General features: G+C 44.1%; 1 protein-coding gene across 1 annotated transcript in view; it reads left to right on the top strand.

Annotated features, from left to right (window-relative positions):
• TMEM132B (transmembrane protein 132B) overlaps window positions 1-24,370 on the top strand; it is a 234,353-nt gene that overhangs the window by 185,942 nt on the left and 24,041 nt on the right. The window contains exon 4 of the mRNA XM_055405463.2: window positions 9,415-9,558. Coding sequence (XP_055261438.2) covers window positions 9,415-9,558 — 144 coding nt within the window. The remainder of the gene's footprint in view (window positions 1-9,414; window positions 9,559-24,370) is intronic.

Genomic DNA, 24,370 nt, shown 5'->3' with positions numbered 1-24,370 from the left:
AGAGGTGTGAATAAACAGGACCCACCTGAATTGGGGGAAACAGAAGAAGCAGGAAAGCCTGAGGGTGGAACTTAGTCTCTGCTCTGTCTGTCTCCCTGCCGACCTCCCAGTTTCGCGTGTGCTGTCGCACCTGTCTGGCTGGCTTTTTTCAGACTTAGGTGTTTTCTTTGTCTTCTCTCTGTCTCTGTTACTCTCTGTTTTGCTATGTTCCAAAGCTGTGTATTCTCTCTTTGACTCTCACATCTTTGAAAGGTTTCAGCTACATTTGTGATCTTACAGCTCCCCAGGCAGTGCAGGGGGTCACAGGAAGAAAAGAAACCTGCTCCCCATCCCATGGAGTTTAGTTTCTTCCTGGCTTTAACTGACTCAGTCCCCATTCCCTGTAGAATCTCCCTCCGTACACGAAGATATAGGGATTCCCCCACTGATATCCTGTTGTGTCAGACCTGGAGATGAACATGACTGTGAGACCCACTGCACAAACCATCTTCCCTGTATGTGGCCCCTAAACATGTACATTAAGTAGCATTCTCCACATCATGCTCTTGGTTGCCTGGTGTAATGAGGTTGCCCTGGCCATTGGGTGATGCCTGATAGAAGCTCCTTCCAAATAGTTTTGGCCTCTTCCCTCAAAGCTCCCACCCAGGAGATGCCTGGAGAGTGTTTTCAGAGACACACATTTTATTGACCCTCTCCGAGTGCTATTCTGTTTGAGATAACTATCCTTGAGTTATTCAGGGATTCATGAAGAGCTGGGTTTAGAAATCACTTACTGCTTTGTTGGTAATAAATGATCAGAATCCAAAAATAGCCATCAAGCGGGGAAGAACTGGGCTGATTTCAGAGTTATATAATACAACAGTGGGATTGAAAACCATCCTTTCAGTTGGAGCCAACATCTTGCTCGTCTTTGAGTGAAGTTTACACCTGTCTTGCCGTTTTAGGTGTCAGTAGTTGAGGTGTCTGAAAACAGAGTAGGGTCAGAGTCCTGTTTAGGGATTGGCATCCCTGTGCCAGGGACCAGAGGATGCAAGAGTGTGACTCAGGACCTTATAAACTGAGGGAGAGGCTGGAAAGGAACATACCAGAAGCCACACATGGTCATGGCTTGGGGCTTTGGGGCTACTTGGATGTTTCTACTAAAATGTAATCTTCACATTTGTATAACATCTTTTGATAAGTTTTAAAATCAAAGCCTTTACAAATCCATCTTATATCCTTAAAGCTTTCGAGTGAGGCCAAAAAATAGATTGTTAGCTCCATTCTACAGGTGAGGGGCTGGGAGGAGAGCTGACAAGGCAGCCTGGGCAGCGGGGTTTGGTTCACATCCCAAGCTGGGTTGCTCAGCAGAAGAATGATTCTGGCCAAACTGAGGAACGCTTTGTATGGATGTGAGATTTGGACTATAAAGAAAGCTGAGCGCTGAAGAACTGATGCTTTTGAACTGTGGTGTTGGAGAAGACTCTTGAGAGTCCCTTGGACCTCAAGGAGATCCAACCAGTCCATCCTAAAGGAAATCAGTCCTAAATATTCATTAGAAGGACTGATGCTGAAACTGAAACTCCAATCCTTTGGCCACCTCATGCGAAGAGCTGACTCATTGGAAAAGACCCTGATCCTGGGAAAGATTGAGGGCAGGAGGAGAAGGGGACGACAGAGGATGAGATGGTTGAATGGCATCACTGACTCAATGAACAAGAGTTTGAGTAAACTCCGGAAGTTGGTGATGGACAGGGAGGCCTGGTGTGCTGCAGTCCGTGGGGTCACAAAGAGTTGGACATGACTGAGTGACTGAACTGAACTTCTAGCTTTGGTTTCCCTGTTTGTAAAATGAGAATGAAAATAGTAATCCTTCAATAGGGATATTTTAGGATTAAATGAGATTAGTAAGAGCAATTAATACTTATCAAATGTTTATGATGTACCAGATACTACTCTGTACTGCTGTTTTGTTATTAGATGTTAATTCATATTATACTATGTTTATTGTAGTTATGCATATTATGAATAGGTAATGCATGTAAATCATTTATCACAGTGTTGGACACTTAAATCTAAGTATTTAAGGAAATTAATTGTCATAAATTGTGTTCATTAGGCACTTACCATATCTTCTATCTTTATTCACTGATTTGTTTTTATTGTTGGCTCTTTTGGCTTTTCATATTATTTAAAACTTTCCCAGGGACTTCCCTGGTGGTCCAGTGCTTGAGAATCTGCCTTCCAACTCAGGGGACAAGGGTTCAATCCTTGTTCAGAGAACTAAGATCCTACTTGCCACAACTAAGACCCAATGCAGCCAAAAAAAAAAAAAAATATATATATATATATATATAAAACTTTGCTGTGAGTCTGAATAAATGCATTTTCCAAATACTCTCACCACAATTCCCCAAATATTAATATTTTCTTTACACAAACACACATTATTACTGTTTTCATGAAATGTTTGAGAGTTGTGCACATGTTGATTCTTTATCTGTATACACTTCACTGTGAATTTTCCCCAAACTCTTTTATAAATAGAGTGAAATGATCAAAATCAAGAAATTAATATTGATACTAAGAAGTATGTGGTCCCCAGACCGTATTCAAATTTCATCGATTGTCCCACCAACACTTATTAAAGTAAAATAAAGGTATTTTTTTCTGTTTGGGGATCTGATTTAGGATCACACATACCTTTGTTGTGTCTCTTATTTTCCTTTAATATGGAGGTTTCTCAGTCTTTGTCTTTCAGGCTATGATATACTTGAAATATACAGATCAGCTATTTTGTAGAATGCTTCATAATTTGGATTTGTCTGCTGTTTCTTCATTATTAGAGTCACTTTTTTTGTGGAGAGGAGAACACTTCAGGAAATGTTGCTTCCTCTTCAGGACATATGATGTCTCTTTATCTTATTAGCAGTGATGTTATCTTTGATCACGTGGATAATGTGATGTATCTAATTTTCGGTACCACGAAGTTACTGTTTTTCTCTTTGAAGTGAATAAGTCTCTTGCACAGGGGTACGTTGACACTCTACAAATGTCCTCTCTCTTACATACTTTTAATCATCAGTAGCATCAATAGTGATTTCTACAAACATAGTAATAAATGGTGGTTGCCCAGTGGTATATTCTAATTTCATCTTTCTTTTTTACATGTATTAGTTGGAATTTTACCCTGTGGGTGACATTTCTTTCTTCTCTGTTTGTTTGTATCAGCTTGGATTCAATAGCTTATTATATATTACATATAATATATATTAAGTTATTATGATTAGCAATTACAATTATTTGTAGTGTTATAAAATTGTTCCAGGTTGGCCACTGGAGGCCTTTCAAGCTGTCTCCCTGGGTCCTTTGATATTTGTTTGGATCAATTTATTACCTTCTGGGTGGACAATATTTAGGCTCATTGTCTGGGTACTTTCTGACCCTCAGTCCTAGGATCACCCATCTCTCTAAGGAGCTGTTTCCTTTCTTAAAGAATGGTGTTTAGAACTAAAATCTGGGTCTCAGTTCAGTTCAGTTCAATGGCTCAGCCGTGTCCAACTCTTTGCGACTCCATGAACCGCAGCACGTCAGGCCTCCCTGTCTATCACCAACTCTCGGAGCCCACCCAAACCCATGTCCATTGAGTCAGTGATGCCATCCAACCATCTCATCCTCTGTTGTCCCCTTCTCCTCCTGCCCTCAGTCTTTCCCAGCATCAGGGTCTTTTCCAATGAGTCAGCTCTTTGCATCAGGTGGCCAAAGTATTAGAGTTTCAGCTTCAACATCAGTCCTTCCAATGAACACCCAGGACTGATCTCCTTTAGGATGGACTGGTTGGATCTCCTTGCAGTCCAAGGGACTCTCAAGAGTCTTCTCCAGCACCACAGTTCAAAAGCATCAATTCTTCGGCGATCAGCTTTCTTCACAGTCCAACTCTCACATCCATACATGACTACTGTAAAAACCATAGCCTTGACTAGACAGACCTTTGTTGACAAAGTAATGTCTCTGCTTTTCAATATGCTGTCTAGGTTGGTCATAACTTTCCTTCCAAGGAGTAAGCATCTTTTAATTTCATGGCTGCAGTCACCATCTGCAGTGATTTTGGAGTCCAGAAAAATAAAGTCAACCACTGTTTTGACTGTTTCCCCATCTATTTGCCATGAAGTGATGGGACAGGATGCCATGACCCTAGTTTTCTGAATGTTGAGCTTTAAGCCAACTTTTTCACTCTCCTCTTTCACTTTCATCAAGAGGCTCTTTAGTTCTTCACTTTCTGCCATAAGGGTGGTGTCATCTGCATGTCTGAGATTATTGATATTTCTCCTGGCAATCTTGATTCCAGCTGGTGCTTCTTCCAGCCCAGCATTTCTCATGATGTTCTCTGCATATAAGTTAAATAAGTAGGGTGACAATATATAGCCTTGACGTACTCCTTTTCCTATTTGGAACCAGTCTGTTGTTCCAGTTCTAACTGTTGCTTCCTGACCTGCATACAGATTTCTCAAGAGGCAGGTCAGTTGGTCTGGTATTCCCATCTCTTTCAGAATTTTCCAGTTTATTGTGATCCACACAGTCAAAGGCTTTGGCAGAGTCAATAAAGCAGAAATAGATGTTTTTCTGGAACTTTCTTGCTTTTTCGATGATCCAGCGGATGTTGGCAATTTGATCTTTGATTCCTCTGCCTTTGAAACCCGCTTGAACATCTGGAAGTTCACAGTTCATATATTGCTGAAGCCTGGCTTGGAGAATTTTAAGCATCACTTTACTAAGTGTGCTGATTGTTAAGCCATCATTGTCTGTATCTAAGTTCTCTCAGCGAATGGAAATAGAAAAACCATATACATACACATACCTATATTTATACACGTATAAACATACCTACACCTGCATTCCCCCAGGAGTTCATGCTGGTGTTTCTAATTCCGACTCATGACCACACAGTTCACTCTTCTTTCCATTTTTAAACTCAACTTCTCTAGCAATGAGAAACCTGGCTCTCATTATCCAACATACATTATTTGCTCCATCCTAGAGTACACTAAAGTAGTTTTGGAATTGCTAAACCATACTGCTGTGGAAAACAAAACTAAGTAGAATTCAATATGTGTTTACAGTTATTTTTATCTTTAGTCTGAGAGTATATAGTCAGAATAATGTGCTCAAAATTTATATACAACTCCTAGATTTTCATAGCTGAAAACAATGGAGTTTTATTTTAAAAAATAGTGAGATGAGAAGCTTTCAGAAAGCATTAGATGTTTTCGTAAGCCCATCAACTTTTCCTTGAGATTTACACAAAAATTGTTTCAATATGTATATATGTGTCAGGGGAGTGTGTAATTTCCTTGGTTCTGTCTCGTCTCAACAAAAATTTGAAGCAATGGACCAGTGTTAAAGCCCTCGGCTGTGTCACAGCTCTTGGGCAGATCAGTGTTACAGCTCCGTGTTGCAGTTCAGTTTTATTTAGAAAAAAAGGAAAATACATCCTCAAGGCATGAGGGCATGCCGACCCAAAAGACATGAAGAGACAAGAGAGACCCCCGACCTTTTGGCTCCTCTTTTTATAAGTTTTTTTCTCCTCCCCCTGAGCCTGCCCCATGTAAATTGGGCTAACCAGGAGTGCTGTTTGTTCTACCTGAGGTCCTCACTCAGGTCCTCGGACCTCCCTTTCTTCTATTTTTGCAGACTTTTCCTTTCCTTGTCTTTTAGCCACCGCCATTCTGGACTCCTTTTCCCTATTCTAACTACTTAACATATGGGTAAGAAAATTTTTTCATTGAAGTATGATTGATTTACAATATTATGTTAGTGTCAGATGTTTAGCAAAGTGATTCAATTATACATACGTATTTTCAGATTTTTTTCCTTTATAGGTTATTATAATACAAGATATTGAATATATGTGACACCGTATGGTATTTGTCTTTCTCTTTCTGACCTCACTATGTGTGACAATCTCTAGGTCCGTCTGTGTTGCTGCCACCCTTCCCTAGGTTTGTTGTGGTTGTTGTTGTGTGTAGTAGTTGTGGTAGTAGTTGTTTAGTGACTTTTGTGAAAGCATTCTGAAAAGTTTCTATTCTTTGTTGCCTGTGGCCACTGAACTCTTCCTTTGGTTAGCTTGGTGGTCAGCCAATGATTGGGCAGAGATTTCCATGGGCATCTGGAATCAAAGTATCACAACCTTTACCAAGGGCCTCTTTTTAAAAGAGTTTATTTGTTTTTTGATTTTTGGTCACACCACATGGCATGTGGGATCTTAATTCCCAAGCAGGAATTGATCTCATACCTTCTGCATTGGAAGGCAGAGTCTTAACCACGGGACCACCAGGGAAATCCCACAAGGGTCTCTTTGAATGTGTTGGGACACACTTTCAGTCCTCAGTCAGGCATTAGACAGCTCTGCCTTAGCTTTCACTTCCTGCTTCTCTATAATGTCAAAATCAACCAGGGGCAAGACCTGAGAGCCTTCTCAGGTCTTCCTGGGCATGCACACGGCCCTATGTATAAGCTTGGTCTTACAGATTCCCCAGAATATGTGTTAGCATTTCAGACCCCCTCTGGCAATTCTATTCCTCGTCTTTTCTTATTAAACTTTTTGATGAATCTATCCTTTGCCACAACTGTTATCCACTGCTTCAGGCAGCTAGCTATGAAATTAACTAATTGCCTGTAATTGCTTTAAACAAATACCTTTAGTAAAAAGCTTTTCACAGGGAATGAACTCAGAGTCAGGTCAAATACAAAAAGCTTTGCAAGTGAAATTTTCTAGGAAATACCAGACAAGTCAGGTAATGGCACTTCTTTGGGAATGAAGTTTTGAACGATCTCCGTCCCTGATCTGCTGTCTTCCGTGGCTTTCAGATAGCGGTATTTTTCTGTGAAAGTGGGGTGTCATTTTTCAAAGCTACTACTGAGCTGGACAGTAGGGAATGGGAGTAAATCAAGTTAAAATGACACAAAATTCTGTTTTTACCAAGATTCGGCCATTTTTCTTGAAGAAATGCTCTCTTGGCTACACAAGTCTTTGTTTTATTTCTAGAGCTCTAAAAAAGTGGATTTTTACTTTTTTGGCCAATTTTTAAATTTCTTTCACAGAGGACTTTTCACATGTCCTTACTTTGCCATTTTTATAGATGCCACACTAATGTGCCACGTTAATGGAAACTTATCTTCATAAAGGAATATAAATATGCTCTCAAGACATAACACCTAGAGCTGGCACAAATGGCCAGAATGAAAGAGTTGCGTTTTGATAGATGGTGAAGTTTTAGCAATCTCCGGCACCAGAGCATGACTTAAATATAATATTTAACAAGACAAATTGCTTTCTCATTGTGCCAGAGGCAGGTAGAAACCGCCTTTGGGATTTTTGAAAGGCTGTTTGTTGGTGGACACTGGAAAACATGGTTGCAAACATCTCAGCCACCCATGAGAAAGCTAAAGAAGGAAACGTGGTTGCAAATGTATTTGAAATAAAAGCAACAAGTTCTGAAGATTGGTTGTGATTTGTTATGAAACATAAAGTCACCTTCCTTGAAACTCAGTTTGGGAAAATTATTATAGTGTCTTTAAAGGCTGTGAGCTTCTTTAGGGTAGAGACTGATATTTATTTTTGTCTTTTCTCTTTCCCTAGAGCCCAACATGGTGTCTAATCTCTTGTGTACTAGTCAAGATTTTCAGTTGCAAGTGATAAAAGCCCAATTAAAACTGGCATAGATAAAACAGTTTGTATCTCTAAATTTCCAAAGATAACAGACACAGATGTAGCTGGATTCAGGAACCCAGAAATCTTTCCCAGGAATCTGTTTCTTTTTATTTTTTTCTAATTTATTTATTTATTTTATTTTTTAATTTTTTTTTTTATTGGAGGCTAATTATTTTACAGTATTATATTGGTTGGTTTTGCCATACATTGACATGAATCTGCCCCGGGTGTACATAAGTCTGTTTCTTTTTCTTACTGTTGTCTCTGATTTCCTTTGGGTTTCAATCTTGAATCAGTCTTTGTGGACATGGGGCTAGGATACCTTGATGGACCACATTTGGTTCATCTGCTCATTTGTGAAGCCTGATTTAATGGCATGGGTCAGCACCATCCAAATCACATTCATTGATAGGAGAACGGGACCCTTGGGGAGTTCACAACTTAATGACTAGCCAGAGATTAAAACGTAAACACAAAATAAATATACAGTGACAGCTGTGGTTATTACCTTGCAGGACAGACTAGTTGGTATGACAGATGATAATACAGTGCTAACTCACATTGTAGCAGGCAGAAAAGCCCCGTTTCCCAAAGAAGTGGACATATATGCTGAGATCTGAAGGATGGAAGCAACAGTGAGGTGTGTTTGGGGTTGGAGAGCTCTGCATATGTAAGGGCAGAAGTCATGAACGGGGTTTACTCTTGGAAGAACAGAAAAGACCTCTGTGAGGCTTGACTGTGATGACGGACAGCAGGAAGGGGGCAAGGGGGAGCTAGGGAGATGGACGAGGGTCAGGTCCCTACACATCCGTGAGTTTGGACTTCATCTTAAGAACGCTAGGATGCTTTCAAAGAGTTTTAATCTAGTAGAAAAATAATCTGAATTCTATTAAAACTTTAAAAAAAAAAGATGATTTCCGACTGCTGTGAAGACTGTGGACACAGGAAGGTCAGTTAGGGGCCAGTGGTAGTTGACTGAGTGGGGGGATTGTCCTTCCATGGAGGAATTGATCCTGGGGTTGACAGGATATTGACAGATGGACGGGGGCCTTCCCTGGTGGTCCAGTGATTGAGAATCTGCCTGCTAATGCAGAGGACAGGTTGGATCCTGGCTGGGGAACTAAGATCCCATCTGAGGCTGGGCAACTAAAACTCCAGTCCACCATAGTTACTGAGCCTGAGTGCTCCACAACTAGAGAAGCCCCCTCACCACCCAGTGCCGCTGCAACTTTAAAAAGAAAAAATAAATAAAGAATTTGACAGATGGGAGATAAGTTAGGAAGACAGAACCTACAAAACTTTGAGTGATGTCAGAGGAGGAGAGAAGTTAACATGCTGTTGGTTTCATGGTACCTGAACTCGGCTGGGAAGTTTCTGGGGGTGCTTGGTGGTTTGAGGAAGGATGGTGTTGGTGTCAGCTCAGGAGTGTGGAGGCTTGCAATCTGCCTCCAGTTCCCTTCTGCACTGTGTCTTTCCCAATTTGAAACTGAGATGAAGGCTGTGTTCACTATGTGAATAAGCTCTGAAAAGACGGCATCCTTTACCAAAGATTTGGCCAGTATCAAAAGGGACGCCTGAACTGTGTGTGAGGGGTGTCTGGAGGGCACAGACAGTTTTTTAAATTGTAGAGCAACTACTAAGGTCGGAGGTAGCTTGATGGTCACTCCTCCTGGGACTCACGGGCGTGCCTGTGGCTGACATGAGTCCTCTTCTCTCTCGCGCAGGACTCGGAGGTTCTGAACACGGCCATTCTCACTGGAAAGGTTGTTTCAGTTCCCGTCAAGGTGGTGGCAGTTCAAGAGGATGGTTTGGTGGTGGACGTGTCAGAGGCTGTGGAATGCAGGTCTGCGGATGAAGACGTCATCAAGGTACAACGGGTTTTCCAGATGCCCAGGCATTTGGTCCTTTCCTTCCCGTTCTGTCACTCGGCTGCTCTGAGCATCCCAGGCTCCCAAGGGCAGAGCCTGGATGGGGGTGCTGATGGGGAACAATGGGGATGCTGAGGGGAGAGTGATGGGGTGCTGATGGGGAGCAATGGGTATGCTGATGGAGCAATGGGGATGCTGATGGGGAGTGATGGGGTCCTGAGGGGAGAGTGATGGGGGTGCTGAGGGGGGAGTGATGGGGGTGCTGATGGGGAGTGATGGGGTGCTGATGGGGGTGCTGAGGGGAGAGTGATGGGGGTGCTGATGGGGAGTGATGGGGGTGCTGGGGAGCAATGAGGGTGCTGATGGGGAGCGATGGGGTTGCTGATGGGGAGCAATGAGGGTGCTGATGGGGAGCGATGGGTATGCTGAAGTGATGGGAGCAGTGAGGGTGCTGATGGGGAGTGATGGGGGTGCTGATGGGGGAGTGATGGGGTGCTGAGGGGAGAGTGATGGGGGTGCTGATGGGGAGTGATGGGGGTGCTGGGGAGCAATGAGGGTGCTGATGGGGAGCAATGGGGTTGCTGATGGGGAGCAATGAGGGTGCTGATTGATGGGGTGCTGATGGGGAGTGATGGGGGTGCTGATGGGGGAGTGATGGGGGTGCTGAGGGGAGAGTGATGGGGGTACTGATGGGATGGGAATGATGGGGATGCTGATGGGGAGCGATGAGGGTGCTGATGGGGAGTGATAAGGGTGCTGAAGAGGGAACGATGGGGGTGCTGAGGAGGGAGTGAGTGATGACAGGGACTCGCCTGGGATCAGAGATAGCTGGGCGTGCTGTTTCTGTGCCCCGGGATGGAGGAGAGGGCCCCCTTTTTCCTTCTTTTTCTCATAGGACAGTGTTTTCTGAATTTTAGCAATCTACCTGCCATCTTCTCAATTTTTGCCAACTTCCTGTGCCAAATAGTGTGATTTACTCAACATGTTTTCTCTAAATGCCTTACTTTTTCAACATTAAATATCTTAAATGTCTCATTAGAAGACAATAAAATCCATTGTAAAACTCATTAGCTTGATGTACTAATTTTTCCTTAATATACATGAAAATAAATGACGATTAACTTATTTAAAAGTCCATCCATGTGCCCCAACTTCACTGGGGTGTCAGTGGGACATAGCTCACAGTTTGGAGAATCTGGTCATGGATTATTTCTGCTGCATTTTCCTTCCAATTAGCTGGATTTATGGCTCCAAATTCAGCCAGGAAACAGCCCATGATTTTTTTCTCCATATTCTTTGCAGGGGTCTGTTTGAATCACTGAATTCAGAGTTCCTGCCAATTTTTTCATGGCTTACTGGTTGGCAGTTTCCTTTTGCAGCTCAGAACCCCAGGAGAAAGGACTTCCGTCTTTAGAGCAATCCTTTATCCTTTAAGCTGCTAAGAGAGCTCCTAGGTCCTGTGTCTTCATTAATTTTAAAAAATACAGTAATGCTGAATTCTGCCTTCTTTCCATTCTACTGGCTGCTGTCCAGAGGTTGAATGAAACTTGATCTCCTTCTGAAGAACTTTGAGGTGAACAGAAAATCCTGCAAGGGTTTCCCTGTGGTGGACAAGATCTGGGAGGGCTCGATTCCTTCTCATGGTGACCTGCAGGAAGCTGTGCCTAATGCCAGAGATGGCTTTTTGATAAGGAAGAATTGATGTGAGTTCTAACTAAAATTAAGAAAAAATTAATCTTTAATCCTGGCAGGTCTTGGACTCCATGGGCAGGTTTGATTAAACAAATCTGAAGCCTTCTATATTCAGAATCTAGAAAGATCTGAGCCAAGTCACAAATTCATCTGTGGAGAATGAAAAATATTGATTCATTGTCCTTGGTTGTCTTTGACAATGCATGTTATTTACCATCCCCCACCTCATCATTCCAGAAGGGAGACATTAGTGATGGCACCTGGAGATGGCATCTGTGTGATTATGCCACCATGGGCTCAAACGGATGGCTCAGCTCTATAGTCCCTTCAGCCACATCCCCTCCTGAGAGCCTGGTGTGGAGCCCCCCAAGGCAGGGCCCTCACTCTTCTGGAGAGCTCTACCCTACATAGGCAAGGCCAAGTTCGTGGTTTCCATTGTTGCCTTATACTTGGTTATTTCCCCTTCCCAGAAATATATTAAAAATATCCTCTGTCCTACATGATAGAGGAATTGCTTTTGGAGGCAGAAGTTTTTGGTTCAATTATCACTTCCGTGGCCACATGAAGATGGGGCTTTCTTCTAACAAACTGTGGCCTGATCTTGGCAAACCAGAGGGTGCACATCACGAAGCTCAGGGCTGTAGACATTTTTTTTTGGAGGGGAGCCCAGGCTCTGTTGCAGATTCCGGGGCCTTCATCAATAGAGAGGGATTCATTAAATGGCCGTGATGCACTTGTCACAGCTCTTGTGTCAATATTTGTCATACATTTTGTCATAACACGAAGGTGTACAGTGTCATCCTCAGAGCTGTCCTCTGGCCTCAGCATCACCAGGGACACCCCGAAGATGGGGATGCTCCTTAACACCCTAGGAGGAGACACCCTTGGTCTGTGGAGGTCACTGTCACTTCTTCGTGGTCCAGGAGACTCTGTGTGACTCCCCAGGGAGAGTTGTGCAAGTTTCACCAAAGATCGTCATGTGATGGAAATTCTGAGTTTTGGGATGGTGACTTAGGTAAGGGAGAAAGAATGAATTTAGAAAGGTGTAATATTGGCTTCTTTGATTTGGGACTTTGGGGAAACTGAATCTGAGAACATGAAGGATTTTGAAGGGCTGGAACCTTGGCAATATTGGAAGGGATCAGTGTCACATTGTAAGCTGACAACTACTTCCATGTTAAAACAAAATAGAAGATGTGTATTACTTGTGTGTGTGTGTGTGTGTGTGTGCAAGAAACCGTGGTGCTTTTGTTCACAGTGAGATCTGATGAACCAACTGTATTTTTAATGGAAGTATAGTTGGTTTACAATATTATATTAGTTTCAGGTGTGCGGCATGGTGATTCAGTATTTTTACAGATTAAACTCCATTAAAAGGGATTACAAGGTCATGGCTCTAATTCCCTGTGGAACCACCTGTCTGAAGAGACTGCCACAGGTTGCTATAATTTTTGTTGGCATTAATGGGTGTGTGACCCCAGAACAGAGGTCCCAGGTAGGCAGACTGGCAGCTGTATCTGATTCAGGGGTGTGCCTGTGCTTATTTAATTTTCTACCACCCTGTAAAAATTGGCTTATTACATAGACATCTGGACTTCCAAGTTCTTATGAAATTCACAAGGTCAGATAGCCCTGGGCCCACACTGCTCCCTGTGACCCTCGACCTGGAAGGGACCAACGGACACCCCTGTGTGTAAGCCCCTGCACCCAGACCACCACAGCCTCTACCCCTCCCTCTCGTCTCCCTTCTGGAGGCGGAGGGATGTCTGTGATTTCCCACCACACTCGTCCTGTTGGTTTTCTGATAGTAGGTTTCAGAGGAAAGGGAGCTACTTCTTGTCCCCTGGTCTCTATAAGTCACGGATGATAGATGTCACTTGTCACTCTGATAGAGAATTCCACGTCTTTCTAGGCATAAGAGGAAGGCTGGAAATTGGATTGTGTTCTGTCAAAGAGTGTCTGAGGGGCTGAGAGTCCTTGAGATCAAACCGCAGGAGAAATGAATGAAGAAAACGTGAGTGTTGAGCCCGGTGATGAGAAGAAAAGGCCCCGGGAGAGGTGAAGAGGAGGATGTGACAGCTCTTTTGAAGTCTTTCGAGGACCATCCTCTGGAATACAGAGGAGATTTGTGCTCTTTAGATTCCAAGAATGGAAGTCAAAAGGGAACTACTTGGGCTCAACATAAATAATAATAATGCAGAGCGAGTGAGTTTGGGGGGTTGGTAAGCTTTCAGACAGGTGATGTCAGTTCAAATACTGACTCCATGCGGAGCACCTTTATGAGCTAGTAGCAAAGTATCATTTGAAGTATCATTCCAAGGGCTTTCCCATCATGAAGTCAGTTGCTAATTGACTTTTTCTGAATTTGAAAGACTTTCGTTTCCATCCTCATAACCTGGAAGTCCTATGTATCCATTTCCTCTTGGTGCTGTAACAAATCAACATGAACTTAGTAGCTTCAAACAAAACACATTTATTATCTGATAGGATGGGAGGTCAGGACCCTAAAATCGGTTGCTTGGCAGGGCTGCCTTGCTTCTGGAAGCTCTAGCAGAAAATCTATTTGCCTTTTCCAGCTTCTGGAGACTGCCTGCATTTCCCGACTATGGCCCCCTCTTCCAAGTCAACACTGTAGCATCTTCAAATCTCTTTCTTTCTGACCACTGGTTCTGTCATCACCTCTGTTTCTCTGACTCTGACCCTCCTGCCTGTCTCTAATAAGGAACTTTAGGCTCACCTGGATAACCCAGCTCCGGGCTCCCCACCTCTGGGTCCCAGAACCGGTACCTCCTATCAGATCAGCAGCAACATTAGATTAGAAATACAGTGCACAATAAATGTAGTGTGGTTGAATCATCCGAAACCATCCCCTCCACTCCTGGTCCGTGGAAATATTGTCTCCCATGAAGTTGAACCCTGGTGCCTAAAAGGTTTGGAACCATGGACCCAGATACTCCTTTCATCTCAAGGTTCTTTTCTCAGTTACATCTGCAGTCTCTTTGGCACATATATTAGTTTTCTGGAGCTCCCATAATAGGTTCCCACAAACTCAGTGGCTTGAAACAACATAACTTTGTTCTCTTACAGTTCTGGAGGCCGGAAGTCTGAAATCAAGGTGTGGTCAGGGCCTCCGTTCCTTTAGAAGCTCTAGGGGAGGATCCTTCCTGGCCTCTTCCAGCCTCTGGTGGCTCCAAGTGTTCCTGGGCTTGTACCCGTATCCCTGCAGCCTCTGCCTCTATCTTCACATGTCTTGCCCTTGTGTCTCCGTGTGACCTTATTCTCCTGTAAGGGCACTTGTCATTGGATTTAGGGGCCATCCTAATTCAGAATGATCTCATCTCAAGATCTTTAGGTTAATTATATCTGCAAAGACCCTGTTTCCAGGGACTTCCCTGGTGGTCCAGTGGCTACTCCAAGCTCCCAATACAAGGGGCCCCAGGCTCGCTTCCCAGTTGGAGAACTAGGTCTGGTATGCTGCAATGAATATCGAGGCTCCCAGGTGCCTCAGCTAAGACCTGGCACATCAAATAAAATAAATAAATAAATATGTTTAAAAGACCCTGTTTCCAAATAAGGTCACATTCATGGTGCCGGGGGCTAGAACATGGATGTATCATTTTGGGGTCACAATTCCACCCCCCATGTGAAGTGACATATTCTGAAAATTAAGATCCAGACAGCTCTGGGGGTCTTTATGCTGCCAGAAAGGCTTCCCAGATGGTGCAGTGGTAAAGAATCTGCCTGCCAATGTAGGAGATGCAAGATACACGGGTTCGATCCCTGGGTCGGGAAGGTCTTCTGGAGGAGGAAATGGCAACTCATTCCAGTATTCTTGCCTGGGAAATCCCATGGACAGAGGAGCCTGGCAGGTCACAGTCCATGGGGTTGCAAAGAGTCGGATATGATTGAGCAACTGAGCAGCAGCAACATGCTTTCAGAAACAACACATTTTCTGTTCTTTGCTAAGTTTCTTTAAAGGTCTTCAGAGGAAGGAAGAAAAAATGCAATTTCCATGTTGTAATTATGATTTAATCTTTGAATGTCTATCTTCCTGACTAAGTGATGGCCTCCTGTTTTCATGTGTCAGTAGTTGTATTGTTTGTCAGCGAGCTGTGGTCTCCAGAACCATAGAAGCCTGGCATACGTCACCAGCAGGCGATGAACTCATTCACGCTTGGAGAGAAATCAATGTAAACTCATGCTGATCTTGAAGAGGGTACCCTCCAACTTTTGGCTGCAATAATTAAGTTTCCAGCCTTCTGGTATCAGCTGGACTTGCAATAATGAGTTGCTAAAGGCCTCATAAAAGGGAATTAACATTTAAAACATTTAAAAGCCTTCTCTGCCCCAGGGAAGGTCTTTATTTCCAAACTTGGTCTGCAAAGGGCAAGGTTAGGCAGCGGATGTGCTGTCAAAAATAAAATATAAAGTTTTCTGCTGCTGGTGAGGGGGTCACTAAACAGAACCCAATGTCACCTCTGGAGAATGCAGGAAGCTTTGAGAGAACAGCTGCATTTCTTATGTTATCACACAGTCCCTGCAAAATGCTGTGTGACCTGATTTTCTTAAGTGGTTGGATTCACAGAGGCATGAGGTGGCAGGGTGGGCATGTCCTGAACATGTTCCTTAGAGACGTGGTGTGAATTGATGCCACTGAGCCAGAGACAGAACAATTCAGGTGGAGAGGATTTGAGAGGTGTGGTAGGTAGTGGGATCTGCAGGCCTGGGACGAAATCCTGCATTGTTGAGCTTAGCTTTGTTGTGGTTGCAAGTAATAGAAATCAGGGCTTCCCAATGCAGAAGACACAGAAGACTCGGGTTCAATCCCTGAGTTGGGAAGATCCCCTGGAGGAGTAAATGGCAACCCTCTCCAGTTATTCTTGCCTGGAGAATCCCATGGATAGAGGAGCCTGGCGGGCTACAATCCATGGATTTGCAGAGGGTTGGACGTGACTGAGCTACTAAACAACAACAATGGAAATGCAAATCCAGCTATCTTAAGCCAAAAGGGGAAATATTAATACATTGACATGCAGCCAAAGGAGCCATGATGACTTCAGGTGAAGGTGTATCCAGAAATACGTCTAGACTCAATTTCTCCCCTTCTCTCATTTCTGCCTTCCCCTGTGCGGTTTTGTGCATCTTTTCCTGTGCTCATGCTGCTTTCTGGGCCCAGCAACCCTCCACCACGCCCTGTGCCTGGAGAAAGCTCGGTTGTCTTCTGGACTTGGGTTGGGTGCACCTGCTCTGTGCTGCCACCTTCTTCCTGCTGTTATGCATCTCCAGTCCACATTCCCCACCCCCTGCTGCCACCGCTGCAGTCCTCACCTTTGTGCTTCTGTCCCCTGTGTAGACGGATGTATTAGGGACTCAGTGCTTTGTGTGTCCTTGTACAGGTGGCAGGTTTGCCCCTTGAAGGCAGGTCCATGTCTTCTCTTGCTGCTCTGAAGGGTCCGTTAGAAGGAGCAGTGACAACCTCCACAGCCCATGGTGATACTATGCCAGACTCTGTTCCCCTGATTTTAAACACGTTACAGCCTCTGATGTACCTAGCAGCCCCACACAGTAGGTCCCAATATTATCCCATTTTACAGCCCAGAAAACTGAGGCTGGAGAAGTTTAAGTGTCTAGGTTTGCATAAATATTAGTCCATTTCGTGTCCAAATTTATGATACAGAAAAGTAGATAAACAGTCGCTTCCTACTTCTTCTCATTTAAAGACAGAATTAAAGACAGATGTTTCTGAAAATCTAGATTTTTATGTGAGATTTTTGACTTTTCAATGTTGGCACATCATCCAGTTGAAAGAGACGGGCAAATGACCAGGGTCTGTCCTTCTCACCTTCCCTGTGTGTCCTGCACTGTAGGAGCAGGTTCACTAATGAAAGATGGGGCCTGGTCACAGGTGAGAGTGGAACTGAGGGCCTTGTGGGGACCCCACGATGTTGATGAAGTGGGTTCAGAACAGTCTCTCTGCACTGACTCACCTTGAAGGGGTCCTTGTCTGCCGTGGGCTCCAACAAGCTTCCAGAGAAACCCTCAGATGGATCCTAATTTTATCAGAAGGAGATGGAGAGAAGTCCCAGAGCGGTTTAAGCCCATTTCTCTCTCTTTCAGTGACGCTTGGCAAACGTCGTCCAGAAAACACTGTTCTTCTATTTCTGGGCATGAATTTCCTTCCCTTCACCCACCACCAAGAGCCAGGCAGCTAAGAATAAGTCGTCAGGCAGCTTGGATGTTATTGCCTAATTTTGTCCTTCTTTATGCTGGTAATTTGGACTTTTATTGTTCCATCCTGATGGGAGATGTGTCATATATTTCCTGTTGGCCAGAGGATAGCTATTGCTGCATCCCCAACCTTTTGTTCCATCAGCATCATTCTGATTTCAATATTAATTAGATCTTTCTGTCTTTAGCAGCTCTAATGAAGAACTAACATTCTGGAATTGTTTTGGCATCACGCGGAGAAACCCTGGAATGAGCCAGGGTAGGTCTGTGAGCCTCCCGGCTTCCCTCCCTCAGTAAACACTCCCGCACGCTTCCTTCTCGCTGTTGGCCACCTCTTACCTCTCTTCTCCATCAGGCCCTGCTCAGGGCAAGGTCCTGGGGGTTCACTGGGGTCTTGGGTCTATGACTGTATCATCAGTATCAAGTAGGGTCAACTATGGCCATAATGCCTCTGTCTCCTGGCATATTTATCCTTGATGTTTTGGAGCTTGGTTTACAACTTCAGCTCCTACCAAGAGTTTGGATGGTGGGCAGAATGTGTCAGCTTTATATTCAAATTCATTGAGTTTCCTGGAGAAACTCAGATCATTTAATGCAATTTATTTAAAAATTTTAAAAAATTTCTCCAATAAAAAATAAATTAATTACCTAAAAAAAAATTTATACAATTTTTAAAAGTTATTTTCCATTTACAAAACATTGGCTATATTCTCTGTGTGGTGCAATACAGCCTATCATTTTAAAAAAATTTATTTATTTATTTGACTGTGCCAGGTCTTAGTTGGGGCACAAGGGATCTTCCATCTTCATTGCAATACACTGGATCTTTTAGCTGCAGCATTGCAAACTCTTAGTTGTGGCATGTGGAATCTAGTTCCCTAACCAGGGATTGAATCCATGCCCCTGCACTGGGAGTGCGGAGTCTTAGCCACTGGACCACCAGTGAAGTCTGGAGCCTATCTTATACTCAATAGTTTGTACCTCCCACTCCGCAGCTCTACATGTCCCTCCTCGCCTATTTAAATAAACTTTAGAAGTTAACCATCCAAGAAAAGTGATGCATGGGACATTTTTGTTACAGAAATGAGGGTCACCCAGTTGGTAAGTGCCAAGGCTGGGGTTTGACCTTGGGCAGCTTGACTCTGAGTCTGGGCTCTCAGCTTTGGCTTTACAGACAGCTTCCGAATTTCACAGGGAACTTAGCCCCATTGGAGTGGTTAGGGTACTTATTTCAGGGGCAGGGTTCTCCCCTCTACTTTGAGATTATCTGCACATTGACTTATTTTATGCATATCATGAGGTTAAGATTATCTCCCAAAGATTAAACTGTAGCCTCTTTTTCTCTTAAACATTTCAAATGTATAGAGGGAAATTTCTTCATGTTGGAAACTGGTGAACATAAAAAGAAATCCATGGACTTTCCTGGTGATCCAGTGGCTAAGATTTTTGCTCCAAATGCAGGGGGCCCAGGTTCGATCCCTGGTCAGGGAACTAGATCCCATATGCCACATGTCGCAATAAAGATGGGAGATCCCACATGCAGCAATTAGGACCTGGCACAGCCAAATAAATACATAAATGTTTATTTAAAAAGAAAATCCAACAAGAAAGAGCTCGAACTGACTTCTTCAGCCAAAAGTGACTAGTACAGCACAGACTCGATGGGCATGAATGAGAAAAAACTTCGGTGAGTCCCCTGAATATGCAGGGGTCTTGCATGAGCAGTTTATTCCTGCTTTATTGATACTTATCCCTAGTCCGATATGGACTTTGGGAAAGTAACTCTGCCTTTAGCAGTTGGTGGAAATACAAATTCTGTCTTAGCCAGCAACAATGGAATGGGGTTTTCCTGGGACTGGATGGTCTGGATTACGTGTGTTTGCACACCTGTTCAGTTGCTCAGTCGTGTCTAACTCTCTGTGACCCCCATGGACTGTAGCCTGCCAGGCTCCACTGTCCATGGGATTTCCCAGGCAAGAATTCCGGAGTGGCTTGCCATTTCCAGCTTGAGATCTTCCTGACTGAGGGATTGAACCCACATCTCTTGTACCTCCTGCGTTGGCAGGCAGATTCTTTACCACTGCACCACTTGGGAAACCGCTGGATTATGTGGCCACCTATTAAACAAATGGACTCTTATCTCTTCTAATCTTCTTTCAAGAGCAGTGGACTTCCAGCAGGAAATGATCATTTATATTCTTATAGTCAGTGTATTCCTTTTACACTGCTCTTGGATTAATTTGCCAAGGACACATTTCAGGTTTAACTTGAAATGTTGAAACAATCTCAGATTTTAAAGCTCTGCTTTTGACTCTTATTTCTTCCTGCAGAGTTGCCTTAACCTTCTTAAAGGGCCCCTCTTCAAATGTTTCAGATATTTTTGACCACTTCTAAAGCTCAGTTTAACAGGCTCTTTTTAAAATGAAAGGCCCCAGCCCACAGCGATTGCCCTAATGTAGTTATCTTTTAATGCTCCGGACGCCAGAGCGGTTTCCATCATCAAGGGCTTCGGCCATGTCACTCCTCAAGGGATGTGTTCAGAGAGGTGAACGTATCCACGACTTCCTGACATCCTTTGTGTCTGGCACTTGATAACTATTTGGGTTACACTCTGATGACTTCTTTTCCTACATGCATGGTTGTAGGAAGAGTAGTCCACGGCCGTGTGCTGAGACTGGCTGTGTGTTTGAAGCCCACTCGTGGGGACGGTGAATTTCCATGTGGCTTTTTTAAAAAAGAACTTTTTAATTTTGATTTTATTTGGCTACATCAGGTCTTAGCTGTGGACCAGGGATCAAACCCGCATCCTCTGGTTTCGAAGGTGAAGTCTTAACTACTGGATCACCAGGGAAGTCCCTCCATGTGCTTTTGACAGCCTTCTGGAGTGACAGAATAGTGGTGAGAATCTTGAAGGATTTTCCACTTTAATGCCAGTGCTTGCACTCTGGCCCAGTTTGAGACAGAATGGACTTTGGTCAAGGACATTGGGCCAAAGGATTTTGGTCTCATAAATAGGATGTAAATAATATAGAACAAACAAAACATGTAGTAGGACCCCACTCCCTAGCATGCGCCAATCCAGACATCATTAATCCATCCCAGCACTCCTTCCTTCTATAGCCCCGGCTTCTTCTTGAGCAGCCACTATGGAGTGATTTGTAGTGGCAAGTGAGACAAACCTATTTCCTATTTCTGATAAAGCCTGTGGGAGAACAAGCAACTGTTTTCATAAGAATTGAGGAGCATGATGCTAATGAAGTCATGATATGGACCTCAAAATCTGATATTTTGGAAGAAAAAGAAGCAAAACACAGTATTTCTGTGCCACTGCACTACATCCTATTGATTTCAGGGACACGCAGCAGTAAGTAGCAGCTGGAAGCAAGACCTTAGCTCCCTGATTGAACCCTGGTTGCCTGGGTGGAAACCAGGAATCCTAACTGCTAAATGACAGGGGCCAATCCTAGTCTACCCCGAAAGGCGGAATGAGACAAGAAGACAGAAGGTATAAAGGAAAGTAGATTATTTATTAGAAAAGCAGAGTACATGTGGAAATATCCATGGGTGAACTCAGCATGAGAGTTGCTTGAGTCGAGCCTTTGAGAAGTTAAAATCCTTTCTAAGGGGAGGAGTCTTCCGGGTCTCTTCATCTTGCCCAGTTGTCTTCTTTGCATGCATGTGTGCTAAGTTGCTTCAGTCGTGTCCAACTCTTTGTGACCCCGTAGACTGTAGCCCACCAGGCTCTTCTTTCTGTCCATGGGATTCTCCAGGCAAGAATACTGGAGTGGGTTGCCATGCCCTCCTCCAGGGGATCTTCCTGACCCAGGGATCAAACCTGTATCTCTCTTGTCTCCTGCTTTGGCAGGTGGGTTCTTTACCACTAGTACCATCTGGAAAGCCCCATCTTCTCTGACTCCCTGGCTAATTTGTCTCAGGACCGTCTCCTGGGTGTGCTCACACACCTCTTAGTCAAGATGGATTTCATTGCAAAGGCATATGGGAGGAAAATAGCAAGACTTACTGTGGTCTGGCCTCCCCTGTCTTTCGGACCCTGGGAGGATTTCTCCACACGTGTAGCATCTCCCTTGCCCCAAGCATGGAAAATGTATTACCTCTTGACCTTCTAATAGGGTCTGGCTCCTCTCTTTTGTACCCAGTGTCTGGTTATCCACCCTATTCCTATTGCCGTTTCTTGTATAGAAGCGCAGATCTTGAAATGTAGACAAGCATCCAGTCATGAAAAGATAACCCGGAGCCCATTTGTCTCTTACCTCAAGAAATGTAAACAGGGGATTGGTAGTGAGTGTCCAACCTGGAGCCCATCTTTTTCTCACCCCAGGAGGTGTGAACAGGAGGCCAGTTGTAAATATCTAGCCAAGAGCTTATCTATCTCCTATCTCACTATCATCTGTATCAGGATGTCCTTAGGCCAAAGGTCATAAGATAATAGTGCCTGCATGCTCAGTCAGTGTCTGACTGTGACCCCATGGACTGTAGCCCTCCAGGCTCCTCTGTCCATGGGATTCTCCAAGGCAAGAATACTGGAGTGGGTTGCCATTTCCTTCTCCAGGGGATCTTCCCAACCCAGAGACTGAACCTGAGTCTCCAGCATTGACAGGTGGATTCTTTAGCACTGAGCTACCTGGGAATCCCACAAAATGATAGGCTTTAAGTCAAATACAGTCCCCAAGACAAACCCCCACAAAGAGCAAAGTACTTTTAAAATGTATTCTTAGATGTCAACATTCAAACATTAGTAAATTTCACTGAACCCTGGATCTTCCATTTCTCTTGCAAAGTCAGAAGATCTCTGCATGCAGTCCTGACATTCCCGCGTAGCAGTGGAAGGCTCAGGGGAGTGGGAGCTAACCCCTTTGAGCAGGGCTTGGGGTGCTCCCTAGAGTTTTTCACAATCCCCGAGTTTTCTGTCTTTCAGCGAAGACCTCCTTTCCTCATTTATGTCACCTCCCTGACCCAGAGGGATTGGATTGTTGTGTCAACCCCTATCAGCCTCCACAGAAGCTCCATCATCCCAGGCTGCTGCTGCTGCTGCTAAGTCACTTCAGTCGTGTCCAACTCTGTGTGACCCCGTAGATGGAAGCCCACCAGGCTCCCCCGTCCCTGGGATTCTCCAGGCAAGAACACTGGAGTGGGTTGCCATTTCCTTCTCCAATGTGTGAAAGTGAAAAGTGAAAGTGAAGTCGCTCAGTCGTGTCCGACCCCCAGCGACCCCACGGATTGCAGCCTACCAGACTCCTCCATCCATGGGATTTTCTAGGCAATAGTACTGGAGTGGCTTGCCATTGCCTTCTCCGCATCCCAGGCTAGTCGTGCTGAAAAGAAAAAAAGGGTGAATTATATGGGTAAACTGAATTCTATTACAAATATCTTAGACAAATAAGTTGTATTAAGTGAGATGTATTGGACCAATGTATTAGATGCAATTATTGTAGTTTATTGCTTACGTAGGTAGAGGTTTTCATGAGGCAGAGTCATTTAAGAACAGCTGTAATTTCGCCACGGGGGCTACTTCTGTGCTTTGTTACCAATCTGAAAAATTTTATATCCAGGATTTTAATCAGCCCATGTCACACTGGCAAGGACTCCAAGTTGATCAAGGGGATGAATTCCAGGGACTTCTGTGCTACTGAGGCATTGCTGCACTTCGCCCCTCCCTCTGTGACTGGCTCAGCCTGGCTAATCTCTGAGTCGCTGGTCCCTCTCTGAAAATCTCTGAGAAGTCTGGATACCCAGCCTTTCCTTGGCAGCGCTGAGCCAATCCTGTCTTTGCCAGATCTTAGGTTGGGCCTTTCAACCTCCGTCTTTTCCACATTCAGATTTTGGAGGAATTGGTGATGAGGTCATCGTTGGCATTTTCTTTTTCCCTTCCCATGGAGTCTCAGAGACTTAAAATAAAAAAACAAAAAACCTCTCAACTACTTTTTATACCTTGAGTCCCCAATTCACAGCATGCTTTGATACAAAAGTTTCTCAGGGAAATTTTCAGAAGTACTTTCAAAATCAGCTTGGAAAACACAAACCCTGCAGATTTCTCATTCCCCTGAGAATATGCTTATCCTGCCAAAATGCCTTTCTTTTATGTGACTAATTGCTGTGCAAACCCCGGACACCTAAGCTTGTGATTCCAGCCTCCGTGCCAACAGAACCTCATTCAGAGTACTTCTCTCCACCAGATTCAGTGTCTGCTGTCCGAGCTGGTACACGAGGCTGAGCAGCACCATATGCTGAGCCCTCACCAGATAAACAGCTCTTCATCCCTCCTGGGCCACCTTTTGATGCATAGTAAGCGCTTGGATCTTTTCCTAAACTCACAAGCGTTGGTGGTACTTTGAAAAATCTCCCAGTGTCGAGGGCTACAAAGCTAAAATGAAAACATTCCCCAGAGAAACGTATGCTAAACTTTACAACAAACCGTAATCTTGGGCCTAGTTTGCTGGTATGGTTTTGATAAGGGGCACAATTTAGGAAACACTTGTCTGTCGAGGTAGAATCAAACCTTGTCGAATATTCTTCAGATGGGGATTTTTTTCTCCTAGTGGAAAAGAGCCAGAATTTTGTTATTTCTTCATGGAAGTGGCCTGACTAGCAGAATACAGTCATTGAGTAGTGATGCTTGACAGATGAGGGGGAAGATGAATTTGGATGGAAGCAGGTGTCAGCTTTAAAAAAATGCATGAAATAAAAAGTGGCAAGTTATGTTTTATCTGGGGCAAAATGAGGACTGTAGCCCAGGAGATAGCACCTTAGATAGCTCTGAGAAACTGCTCCAAAGAGACGGGATGCAGGGGGAGGTCAAAGTCACCAGTGTGATTTTGGTGAAGGGGGTACACATGCAATGAAACGCACATTTTTTAGAAGGTTATAGCTAGTC

This window comes from Moschus berezovskii, chromosome 19, assembly GCF_049115385.1.
Source record: "Moschus berezovskii isolate FMDL1 chromosome 19, NW_MosBer_1.0, whole genome shotgun sequence".
NCBI classification, from domain to species: Eukaryota; Metazoa; Chordata; class Mammalia; order Artiodactyla; family Moschidae; genus Moschus; species Moschus berezovskii.
Note: the sequence above shows the minus strand (reverse complement) of the source record. Positions and strands in the feature narration are given on the sequence as shown.